The sequence below is a fragment of the Saimiri boliviensis genome, chromosome 7 (genome assembly GCF_048565385.1).
Source record: "Saimiri boliviensis isolate mSaiBol1 chromosome 7, mSaiBol1.pri, whole genome shotgun sequence".
Lineage (NCBI taxonomy): Eukaryota > Metazoa > Chordata > Mammalia > Primates > Cebidae > Saimiri > Saimiri boliviensis.
Window position 1 is genome coordinate 91,070,177 of NC_133455.1, and position 13,173 is coordinate 91,083,349.

General features: G+C 39.7%; 1 protein-coding gene across 8 annotated transcripts in view; it reads right to left on the reverse strand.

The window, feature by feature from the left end:
* The window catches only part of OVCH1 (ovochymase 1), an 84,206-nt gene extending 71,124 nt beyond the window's left edge, over positions 1-13,082 (reverse strand). For 6 of the 8 annotated variants that reach the window (XM_074403009.1, XM_074403011.1, XM_074403010.1 and 3 more), the window contains exons 1-5: positions 8,119-9,097; positions 7,767-7,864; positions 6,517-6,689; positions 2,073-2,168; positions 592-743 (exon numbers count right to left, since the gene is read on the reverse strand). In XM_074403009.1, the coding sequence (XP_074259110.1) occupies positions 592-743; positions 2,073-2,168; positions 6,517-6,689; positions 7,767-7,864; positions 8,119-8,223 (624 nt within the window). In that variant the 5' untranslated portion in view covers positions 8,224-9,097. Of the gene's footprint in view, positions 1-591; positions 744-2,072; positions 2,169-6,516; positions 6,690-7,766; positions 9,098-9,272 lie in introns of those variants that run through there. The other 2 variants (XM_074403007.1, XM_074403012.1) reach the window with 2 other exon arrangements.
* Between the last annotated feature and the right edge of the window lie 91 nt (positions 13,083-13,173).

A 13,173-nucleotide genomic window follows, 5' to 3' on the forward strand; every position in this document is an offset into this window, starting at 1 on the left:
CTTAAAACTAATGTGTTTCACAAATTGACCTCCTTGTCCCCCTAAATATGTTGTGAAGATTGCTATTCTTTGTGAAGTTGTGTCAGTCTTGGGAGAGTGTGGTCATTCACAATATTCCTTACACAACAGTCACTAAAGCTATGCATCTTTGGTCAAACTTTGTACAAATATATTCTGCATGTAAGAAAAAAATCCACAATGCTTAACAACATGTGAAATGAAGAATTCAGAGCTGGACCTATATGACTGTGAAAGTGGTGATCTTGCTTGATTCCATTGGGTTGAACACATTGAAACTAACCCCTTTCCCCAACCCACCAAAATAAAAGAAGTGTAGGGGTAGGAATGGTCATGGAGACAGGAAATAATTCTTTAGTAAAAGGCAAAAGATTTATACGATCTGAAGAGTGTAGGAAATAGTTCTTCCTGCTCAGGTCAAGTATACTTTTTCAGTAGAAATCAGATGGAAAGATGAAAGGAAAAGGAATTTTGACCCAGTAGCAGAAGAAGCATAAGCTTCTTTTGAGGAAAGGCAGAATCTACTTTCACTCACATGTTACTGAACAACTAGGCTGGTTTATACTTTTGTACCTGGCAGGCATCCCCTCCCCCGCCAGGGAAGCTGGCACACAGCATGGTCCTTCCCAGGGGAGGGAGATTCATACTCTTGAGCACAGTATTACACGTTTTGTCATCCATGATGGGAAGTTCCATTTCTTGTAGGACATTTGAATATTCTGATGCTGTAGAGAGAGGGCAGATATGTTAGTATACAATATCCTCATGGAAACAAATTAATGAGAAGAACAATGACTTCCATCAGTTTTAAGAGTTTTAAACTCTTAAAACTATTTCAAACAGATTTTTAACCACAGGTGGAAGTCATTGTTTTTCTGTGTGAATCATATTGACTTCTAAAAATCAGATAAGTGATAGAGGACATTTTTTAAAACTTTAGCAGATTCTTAAGGTAAAATAGGCAATTATTTAATTGTGGATTCTTTAAACAAATGTTTCCCCAAGAGGAAAACTTTGGTCAATACAGCAATGTTTTATAGAAATATTTTTATTTTTTTGAGACAAAGTGTCCCTCTGTCACTCAGTCTGGAGTACAGTGGTGCAATCATGGTTCACTGTAGCCTCAACCTCCTGAGAGAAAGTGATTCTCCCACCTCAGTTTCCCAAGTAGCTGGGACTACAGGCATGCTACCACAATTGGCTAATTTAAATATGTGTGTGTGTGTGTGTGTGTGTGTGTGTGTGTAGACAAGGTCTTCCTATGTTATCAGGCTGGTCTTGAACGGCTGAGCTCCCACCCTCCTGCCTTGGCTTCTCAGAGTGCTAGGATTATAAGTGTGAGCCACTGGGCCCTGCCAAAAATTCTTCATAAAATAAAAAATCACAATGTATTTTTGTCAAGCTTTGAGGTATCATTGACAAATAAAAATTGTATTTATTCAAGGAGTACAAAAGTGATGTTTTGATATACGTATACATTGTAAAGTGATTACCATAATCAAGCTAGTCAATGTTACATCACCTCACAGAGTTAACTTTTTCGTAGTGAGAATACTTAACATTTGCTCTCTTAGCAAATTTCAAGTATTCAATATATTAACTATAGTTCTCATGAAGTATATTGAGTTCCCAGAACTTACTTGTCATGTAATTCCACATATACATCCTTTAAACAGCATCTTCCCCCCTCCCCTCTCTCATATCCCTGGTAATCACCCTTCTACTTTTTGTTTCTATGAGTCTGACTTTTAAAAAAAGTCATAATATATATAAAACAAGAAATAATATTGTTACTATTTATAATAAATATAAAACAGGAAATAATATTACTATTTCCTGATTATCCTTTTGCTGTATTCCTCCTCATCTATCACAGTTCTATCCAGCTTCCTTTATCTGCTATACCTAACCAAATTGGCAACAGCAGGAGTGATATGAATAGCCTTAAAAAAAAAAGTATAAGCCTTTTGATGCATGGTCAACAAAATTATTTCTGCTTCCCCTGAACATACAGAGAGGTGGAAGAAGTTTTAAGTTATTTTGATGTCTCTTACTTTTGGAAATCTTGCTCCATCCACTGGTCAAGCAAAGAATCCCTGGTTCAACTTTATCATCACTGTGGGGAAGACAGATTGGCTGAACAGCACTTCCTGAGAAAACACCACCAAAGGCATGAGGTTCATGGATAAATAAGTCATGTTGAATATATTTGGAAAAGTGATATCTGTTGATTTCATGGGTTCTATACTTTCTTCCTAAATGTAATAATGACATATTTTAAGTTTTGCCCTCTCCATATAAAACTCCTTCACATTTACAGAAATTTAGAGAAATGCAGAAAAAGTAAAACATAACCCATTGTTCTGCACAGCACCATGAGCCCCTTAATCTATCAACATTTTAGACTATGCTTTTGTTTTGAAAGGATAGTTTTTCATTTAACAGTTACTGAGCACGAAACCAGAGGAATTAGCCACGCCACTGCCTTTGAGGTATCAAATTGATCTTTAAGATCCTAGAAATTTACCTGGCCATAAAGAAACTGTAAAGAATCTGGGAAGTTTAGAAAAAATATAGATAAAGGTGGGGAGAGACTGTAATTTAAGAGAAAGTGGCTGAGGGATTAATCATAATTGATATCCAAATCTTAAGATTTAAAAAGCCCAGTAACTCCAACTATGATACAAAAAAATAATGTTATATCTAGACACATGCTGAAAATGTAGTACATGAAAAACAAATAATGGATCTCAAAAAAATCTAGAAGGAAAAAATCATATTACTCAAAAAAGGAATGTTATTGATTTCTCAACAGCAACAGTGAATGTCAGAAGACAGTAGAACAAGATGATAAAAATATCACGTGGTAAGCACTCTTTTAGGTCTCAATGAAGGAACAGAAATAAAAATATCTCTGGGTAGAGCCTACATGAGTGTGTATATTTGCGTTTTTGTGTTGGGTGAGGGGAGACGAAACAGACAGCAAATATAAGCTGTTCAGTGGTAAATACACACTATGGAAAAAATAGGATAAAGGAGATAGGTCTGGAGATGAGGGAGAATGGCATGGGAAAAAATCATTTTAAATATGATGGTCATGGAAAGTCTCATTGAGCAGGTGACATCTGAGCAAAGTCTTGAAGCTAAAGAAAGGAATCATGTAGTTATCTGGGTGGAAGGCATTTGATGAAGAAACAATCCTTGCTACAGGGTCATGCATATATGTTTAGGGAACAGTGGAAGACCAGGATGACTGGAACAGATTAAGTAAAAGGTTTTGTTAAAAAATAAACAAGTCAGAGGTTAGATGTAGGACTAGGAAAGAGGATATTCAGATAATAATGGCATTGATTTTCATCTAAATGTAATAAAGAACCATTGAGGTGGTATGAATAGGGTGACATAACCTAATTTATGTATTTAAAAAGCATTATTCTGGTCACTGGGTTAATAACAAATATTGGGAAGACAGAAGCAGCTTGAGACAATTTCAGACACCACTAAAATTCATCCAGGTAAGACATGATGGTAGTATTGTCTGGAACAAGATAGCAAAAGTGTGAAGTGAGTGAGGCAGAAGCAACAGGATTTTATGACTCACTGGATATACAGTGTCAGAGAAAGAATAATAAAAAATGAATCCAAAGTTTTTTAGCCAATTCATCTGGAAGGATGGAGTTGTCATTAACTGAAACGAGAGAGGCTATAGGTAGGCATCCATGAGATGTGGGGGTGGTCAGGATTCTGTGTTAAACATACTAAGTTTGAGATGCCTATTAGCTATCCAGTTAGATGACCAGTTGACAACTGGTTACAAGAATCCCACTAATTTCAGAAGCATATGTAATATAAAGAAACCTAGCCTAAGAGTAGTCTTCAGGTAGCACATGGTGTTTATATTCTTCATCCTGGATGAGATCACTAAGAGAATGAGCACAACTAGAAAATAAGATGTCCAGGGCTGAGCCTTCGGTACTCTAACAATATGAAATCAAGAAGAGGGGGAAATCATCATAGAAGACTAAGAAAGGGTACAATAGGGTAGGAGAATAACTAATGAATTCCCAGAATTCAAGTGAAGAAAATATTTCCAAGAGCATATGAGCAATTCTGCTAAAAAACTCTTATCCAGAAAGATGGGATTTGAGAAGTTACTTTGAATTTAGCAATATAGAGGTCATTAGTGACTGTAACAAGACTAAATTTATGGAACAGCAGAGTGAAAGTTTGATCCTCTTAAATGTGGAACAGACATCTTAACCTAATACATCCAACTATGAGAATTGAGGAAACGAAACTGACATAACTAGCACTGATTTGCTATAAAGGAAAGAAAAAATGGGGCAATAGTTTCCTCTTATATACAATTCCAGTTTGAGTTATTCTCAGATTTGGATCATCTTGTTCCACTATCTTCTGACATTAACTTACTATTGTTGAGAAGTCAGTAACATTCCTTTTTTGTTAACATGTCTTTTTCCTTCTAGATTCTTTTGGGATACATTCCTTTAGTGTGCTACATTTTACAAAAAATGTCTAGATATAAAATTATTTTTTTGTATCACAGAGTCACTAGGCTTTTTAAATCTAAATATTAGGATCTCATTTATGGTCAATTCTTGGCCACTTTATCTTAAATTACAGTCTCTATCCTCCAATATCCATATTCTTTCTAAACTTAAAATTAGAAGTTTACTACAGTCTGTCTTCTCTGTCTCTTATCCTCATTGTCACCTCTGGGTAATTATTTCAGATTGTCTAGTTCCATACACCTAATCTAATCTGGTAGATAAGTATTCTGTTGAGTTTCTAAATCCAATTACATTTTTGTATTTTCATGTTTTATTAGCTTTTCAAATTTCCCTTCCATCCAATAGTTTTGCGTGGTTCAATCATTTTCAATACACTTTTACTTCTTTAAGCTTTACTATACTTATTTTCTATTCTCTATCATGAAATTTGCAACCTTTGAAGGTCTGATTCTGATTGTTAATGCTTCAGATTCTATCTTCAATGCAAATTTCTCTACATGGTTGTGTGATTGAATTCATTAAAACTTTATGGGAATATATTGAAGCTGGGATTTAAGTTTCATTATCTCAGAGAGTATTTACTTTTGCTTCTGCCAGAGTCTGAATCCTCACCTGGAACCTCTTTAAAATCTTGCCTTGGCGTTTTTTTTGTGACACACAGGTGATGGCAATTCCAGCATCAAACCTGACTGAAGCCTGGCTCATGATTACAGATTCTTCTGAGAACCCTCTCTCCAGAGCCAAGGTTGACAAAAGTAAGTGTCCTTATTCCCTCACTTTCTGTAACATAACTCCCTAACTCCTTCTCCCTACCTTTCAAAGCATCACCTTTCAGAAAGTTCCAGGGTCTTTACAGCTCCCCTCATGGCCAGGTAAATCTCTAGGATCTTAAAGATCAGTTTGATCCCTCAAGGGCAGTGCCCTAACTACTCTGGATTTGTGCTTTGGTTTTGGCCACTTAACATACTTGCTTTTTTGGCATTTTTTTTTTTAAATAAGGTTTTTAGTGTTTTACCCAGAATGTTTATGTTACCTGTGCTGAGAGAGTGTTGGATATCTTGTTCACAGTAATTACAGAAAGAAGTCTCTGAAAACACTTTCAAATGTTCAAAGCTTTTTGGTTAGAGAGGAATATAGGTAGGTAGTTAGAATGTAGTCCAGCCAAGACACAGAAGTCTTTAAAATACCAATTGACCAACATATGGACATAACCTAAGTTGTCCATCAATGGATGAATGAATAAAGAAAATGTAGCATATATACACAATGGAATGTTATTCAGCCATAAAAAGAATGAAATCTTGTCATTTGCAACAACACAGATGGAACTGAACATGGATGTTAAGTGAAATAAGCCAAAGACAAGCATCACATATTCTCACTCACGTGGGAGCTAAAATACAGAATCTCATGAAAATAGAGATTAAACCTGTGCTTATGAGAGGCAGGGAAGGGTAGCGAAGAGAGGAGGATGAAGAGGGGTTGATAATGGTTACAAATATACACTTAGAAGAGATAAGACCTGAAGTTTGATAGATCAGTAGGATGACTATAATTAGCATTCATTGATTGTATATTTCAAAATAGCTAGAAGAGAAATAATTCAAGTGTTCCTAGCACATATAAAATCATAAATATTTAAGGTGATAGATACCCTGATTTGATTATATGAATGTTTCAAATTATCACATGTACCCTGAAAATACGTACATCTAATGTATATCAATAGAAATAAATGAAAGGGAAAAAATGTTGATTGTTAAGCATAAGTAATTCGTGGCTGGGACATGTGGCCTGTACAGTAGTTTATTTTTTAATAGGTTATAGATTGAACAAAATTATTTTAAAAAGAAACAAAGCTTAGCTATTCTACTACTAGACAGCCACACAGAAATTAAAGTTAACTTATATATAATTAGCAGTTTTCCCCCATTGGATTTTTAATATTCTAACTCTCCATACTCACCAAACTTGACTTTGTGTTTTAGATACAGCAGTGCAATATCAGGACTCATATATTCACAGCTGTTGTATTCAGGATGGATAATAATTTTTGAGACAGGAGTATTCTGTTCTTGCTTATCCTTCTGAAAGAGGCTGTACTCCCCAGATGTCACAGTTATATTCTTCAGTTGCTCCCTAAAACCAAAGGAAAATATTTTTCATAAGTAGTTGTTTCCCCTAGGCAAGATTTCTTGGTGGGATGTAATTAAAGAAAAAATGATTAATGTACCTTTCAGCATCCCCAAGTTTTTGAAGAAGGTTTTTCTTATTATTATTACCAATGGTCATAATTTTTTTTAATCTAGAAAAAGTCATGGTTTTCAGTCATGTTTCCATTTTTTTGAGTCAAGTATTTAAATATTGCCTTTCTTCTTTCATATACAAACCATAGTTCACACATGCTATGCCATTTGTAACAGGATATAAAAATTGCTTTCTAGAACTGTTCCTTCTTTTCTCTTACACATACCCTCTTTTGATCTGGTCAAGTATTTGTAATTTCTGCAGTTTTTTCCCTCCTAATGATTTAAACCCAGATGATCAAAACTTTGGAGTGTCCATTTAACATTTCTTGTTCTTGTTTTATTATAATAAGTAACCACGGCCTCTACCCAAGAACTAAATTCATAAATTATAGATGATGTCCTGGATTGTTTAGAGTCTCTATTCAGTAGAACAGGAAGCACTGAAAATCTTGGGATAGACACACCTTTCTGGGAATCAGGAAGATCAGTGTGTGGGTGCACTGGGAGGCAAAATTAAGAAGGGGATTGAGGGGCCTGGTGTGGTGGCTCATGCCTGTAATCCCAGCACTTTGGGAGGCTGAGGCAGGTGGATCATGAGGTCAGGAGATTGAGACTAGCCTGGCCAACATAGTGAAACCCCATCTCTACTAAAAATACAAAATTTAGCTGGGCTTGGTGGCAGGCACCTGTAATCCCAGCTACTTGGGAGGCTGAGGCAGGAGAATCACTTGAACCTGGGAGGCAAAGGTTGCAGTGAGCAGAGATCATGCCATTGCACTCCAGCCTGGGTGACAGTACAAGACTCCATCTCAAAAAAAAAAAAAAAAAAAAGAAAGAAAAGAAAAGAAAAAAGAAAAAAAGAAGAAGTAAAGAAAGGGACTGAGAATGAACCTATTTAGAGGAACAAATCTCCCAGTCCCATAGCCAGGAATCAAGGCCTGACAAGTAATGGAAATCCACAACTTACTCACTGAGGCTGTCCAGGCAGTGTGCTGCTGTAATGACTCGATCTTCTTGAATCAAGCTTCCTCCACAGAAGTGGTGCTCATTTAATTTTAGGGAGACCTACCCAAGAAGAAAGTTACAAATGCAGTTAATATGTCTCCCCACAGATGTATCTCCATCAGCAACACTGGATATCAATTCTAATCAGACATAATATTCTTAAAATACTGACATAAATTGGAAGTAAACTTTTTGGTAGAGAGCTAGAGGCGGTCAGGAGAAAAACTACATATCAATCTGGATTCTTGGTTTTGAAAAAAAGGAAATATTTCACTGTCTTCTCATTAAGAAATCAATGCCTTTGTTGTACTGACCTGCCAAGGATGTCCAGCCACTGTTGAATTTCTCCAACTACTAATTCTAGAGAAGAACCCAGATCCCACAACAGTTTCCTTACTTTTCATGTTGACCACACGCATTCCACACTTCAGTCCTGTGTAGAAGAGAGCACTTGTGTGTTTGTGCACACACAGAGCCTTATTTAAGAGTTTACTTTACCAAGATTTCCTGTTTGGATTTTCCTGGCCTGGCAGAGATGGTCTGATATCACTTAGCTCCAGACTATCACATTCTTCTCTCACTATTTTCTTCAGAATATCCCAAAGTCACCCAGGTTGACCAGAATTTGCCTCCTGCCTACTCCCTTTCAGTCTGTGCTACCACTGGACAGGAAGGAGCCAGCACTGCCTCTGGTAGATGACTTGGGGCTTACTCTGGGAAGAGGCACATTTAAGTTGAGTTAAAGATAGCAGAGCCCAGGTGCAGTGGCTCACGCCTGTAATCTCAGCACTTTGGGAGGCCCAGGTGGGCTGACTCCTGACAAACCCAGGAGTTTAGGACCACAGGCAATGTGACAAGACCCCATCTCTACAAAAATATGCACAAATTAGCCAGATGTGGTAGCACATGCCTGTGGTCCCAGCTACTCGGTGGCTGAGGCAGGAGGATCACATGAGCTCTGGAGGGTTAGGGAGCCATGACTGCACCACTGCACTCCAGCCTGGGTGACAGACCGAGACCCTGTCTCAAACAAACAAAACAAAACAAAACGAAACAAAGATATTGGGAAATGACATGTACTACCCTGGAAGGGAGATACTTGACTTTAAGTTACTTCTGCTTGGTTAGGTTTCCTTGGAGCAGGCTCCTTAGCACACACATAGCACGTGTGCCTAAAAACTTGAACTCTAGAATCTAAAATGTCTCAAAAAGGAAATCTGGCCCAGGCCTTCCTTTGGGGACATCTGGGCATGCACCACCCCCTCACCCTTTCTTCCCAAATGCCTCCGGTGTGCCTATACCACCCGGCCTTCTTGAGGCAAGGAGTAATGAAGTCTTCCCTCTCCAGAAAGCTCAGTCTCCTCCACAGTCCCGGTAACGAGGGGCCTGGGCTCACCTAGGCTTCTGGGATGGCCCATGACTAACAATAGCAACAAACCAGCACTGGCCAGCACCCCCATATCCTCACGCGTCCGCCTCGAACGTCCTTCCCTCCTGCAGGCTGCAAAAACTCTGCGGTGAAGGCGGGGCCGCGTCCTTTATGCCTTCCTGCAGCGCCTATGGGCAGCACCTGCCGTGGCACCTTGGTTCGCAGGTGTCCCTCTTCACGATCAATTGCTCCATCATTGTGAGCTGCCGCCGCCCTCTGGTCACGCCCGGTGTCACAGCCTTAGAGACTGGCGCAAGGTGTCGTCAGGGGCGGCAGGGGCGCTCGCAGGTGTGCAGAGGTTCCTGCCAGCAGATCCAGAGCAAGCCAATCAGTGGCCTGGAACGCTTAGCCCTGCGATTTCTGTCCCAGGTTGGGGAGTCCCGCCTGGGCTCAGGGGCAATGAAGCTGGTCCCCCACGCAAAACACAGGCAGGTCTTCTGAAAGGTGGAGGCTCCTTAAGCTTAGTACAATACTACCCCTTCTAAGAAGCTTGTTGAAGCGCTTGATCCTCAAGAGTTTTCAAAGAGTGAATAGCGAAGATCACGCTTGAGCTGCCATCATTTTCTGGGTGGCAAGTATTGTACTCCATTTCAGCAGAATGGGTCAAAACTGTAGGATCCATCATCTAAGATCACTGAAATTAATCTATTGGTGAGAGGTCACCTTTTTTCCATGAATATTATTTTCTAACAAGTTAGGCTGAAATTGGAAGACAAATAAAGCCAGAATTTGTAATGGTCTTATATTTTGTCAGAAAATTAGGGCAAGGCTAAATGGGCATTCTATATATATCAAATAACCTGGACACCAGTCCTCCAGCACCAGTTGGACGATTTTACTTTCAAGTGCAACATTTTACTTTCATGTAAAATAGAAATAAAAGCTTCTTGAGGTAGGAGGATAAATAAACCAAGGGGGACAGGCGGGAGATGAACAGGTAGATGAGAACACAGAAGGCAGTCAAGGTAGAGAGAATGCAGGCACAGGTAAAAGCAGGTGACAATCTACTGGGGACAATGACCTCTGTGACTGCAGGAGAGAGCAGAGGGTGAATGGACACCTTTTGATGAAAAGCCTAAAAAAAGTGAGTGATGCCTGGTGATGTGGCATGTGGCCTATAGTCCCAGCTACTGGGGAGGCTGAGGCAGGAGGCTGGCTTGAGTCCCGGAGCTCTGGGTTGTAGGGCACTATGCCAATCTGGAGTCCCTCCACACTAAGTTTGGTATTAATATGGTGATCTCCCTGGAACAGGGCACCACCAGGTTGCCTAAGAAAAGGTGAACTGGCTCAGGTTGGAAACCCGGCAGGTCAAAACTCCCTTGCAGTTCAGTAGTGGGATCTCACCCGTGAATAGCCACTGCACTCTGCCCTGGGCAACACAGCAAGACCTTGTCTCTGAAAAGAAAAAAAAACATTTTTTGTTGTTTTTTGTTTTTGTTTTTTAATATGACTCGCACTCAAACTTGAAACACACATCTCAAACCTTCTTGTCTCATGAACCCAAAAGTGGCTTCTGTGATTTTTGTTTGTTTTCAAATGAGGTCTCACTCTGTCACCCAGGCTGGAGTGCAGTCATGCAATCTCAGCTCACTGCAGCCTCAACCTCCCAGGCTCAAGTGATCCTCCCACCTTTGCCTCTCAAGTAGCTGGGATTACAGGAGCATGCCACCATGCCAGCTAATTTTTCGTATTTGAGGCACAGTTTCACCATGTTGTCCAGGGTAGTTTCTGTGATTCTTACGTCCCAAGTTCCACTACACGAAAAAGCTCTAGAGCTACACTGACCAATGTGGCAGTCACTAATCACATGTGGCTATTTAAATTAAAATTAACAGGAAATCAAGTTAAAAATTCAGTCACACTAGATACATTTCAAGTGCTCAGCAACCACCTGTGGCTAGTGGCTACCACGTTGAACACCACAAATACAGAACATTCTGTCATCACCAATAGTTGTATTGGACTGTGCTATTCTTGAGAGTAGCACTATTGTCTTTTAAATATTGATTTCAAGGAAAGACATCTTGGATGACAGTTTGAGTAGATGACTCCTTGGTTTCATGCATGGATGTCTAGGGAATAGGGGGTGTCCAGTATGCTCTTAAGGTAAGCAGCTCTTCTGTGAAAATGAAACATGGAACCTCCAGGCTTCAGTACTGCCCAGGGAATGTCCAGGTGTGGTGGCTGCCTGACCAGAGGCCCTCATCGCTCTCCTCCCTGTAGTCATCTCACAAGGGTGACCATTTGAACCACCGTACCAGCTCCAGGACCACATTGTTTTCCAATAAAAGCTCAGAGCCCTCAGATGGGTCCAAAGCCCTCTCTTTTTAGCAAGAGGTAAGATGAAAGCCACCAAAAAGCCTTTACTAAATAAAAGGGAAAGAACAAAAAGGTGAGTATGTGCTGTGCAGGAACAGTCAGGCCAGCAATGCTCAAGTTGCTGGTTGTACGACGGCCAGCCCTTCCGTGAGGCCCATAGCTGCTGTCCCCTTTCACTCTTCTGCCAATGACACACAGCTTTGCAGGATAGTCTGTGGTTTGTTTCAAATCTGGGAATCTTCAAGTGGTGGGCACTGTCTCATTTCCTGTTACAGAACAACTCCCTTCGTTTCCAGAGTTCAAAACCCACAGCTTCAACTGTGATCCTATTCTTATATACAGAGATTTAGTCCCTTACAGGCCTTACAGAATAATTCCTTTAAAAGAAATGGGAAAAGAGCCATTGAATAAGAATTACAAACCATTAATAGCCAGGCCATAGGCCAGGCACAGTGGCTCACACCTGCAATCCCAGAATTTTGGGAGGCCGAGGTGGATGGATCACCTGAGGTCAAGAGTTCTAGACCAGCCTGGCCAACATGGTGAAACTCCGCCTCTACTAGAAATAAAAAAATTAGCTGGGTGTGGTGGCACATGCCTGTAATCCCAGCTACTCGGGAGGCTGAGGCATGAGAATCGCTTTAACCTGAAAGGCAGAGGTTGCAGTGAGCCAAGATTACACCACTGCACTCCAGCCTGGGTGACAGAGTAGGACTCTGTCACAAAATAAAATAAAATAAAAAATAAAAGATTAAAAAAAAACCCAGGCCATTAGTTTTAGACTCAAATTTTCTAATAAAGTAATGGTTTAAATAGAAATTGAATTTGCAGTTATGGTAAAGTATCCAAATGGAAGAATTCTCTTTTTCTGCTTAAAATAACTTCAGAAAAGGAAAGGATATCAAGGAGAGGAGTGGGTTGGACTACCCCCTGAAAGTTGTGACTTGTGATGTACAGCAAATCTGTCTTGAATTTGGACATCTTCACTAGCAGAGGACAACTGCAATCTGCTATTCAAAAAGCTTGGCTGTGAAGGACAGAGAGATGTGCAGCTACAGATAGAATGAAACAGAAGAAAGATTTTTTTTTTCAAATTGTTTTGATGTTAATTAACATAGTATGTGCTTTCAGATAGAGGAGACCTAACACATTGACAAGAGCCAGCAAAAGGAAGAAGTTAAAAGATGAAGGAGAAGTTAAGGAATGGAACGAAGTTCCATAAGAGGCAAAATCCAGAACCTAGGGTTCTCTTCTTCCATTATGATAACAGGAGAAAAGAAAGGATAAAATTAGGTACAGGTAAATGTATAGATGAAGTGCAGGGCATTGGGGGATATCTACTTTCCACGTTTTATTTACTCTGTGAAAAGAGAGATGGAGGCATCTAAGCATGATGGGGGAGCGGATCTGGAGTGGGCAAGTACCGAATTGGCACTGTGTGGAGGAAGGGAAAGAGCACAGACAGGAAGCACACAGATCAATGCAATGAAATGAGTCAATGAATGAAAGAAGGAAGGAAGATGTTCCTTTTAAACACAATTGTTGAAACAGACATTCCTGGTGACATAGACATCAGTAGGTACTAACCATGAAGTACTTGAGAGATTGAAACCAGACATAC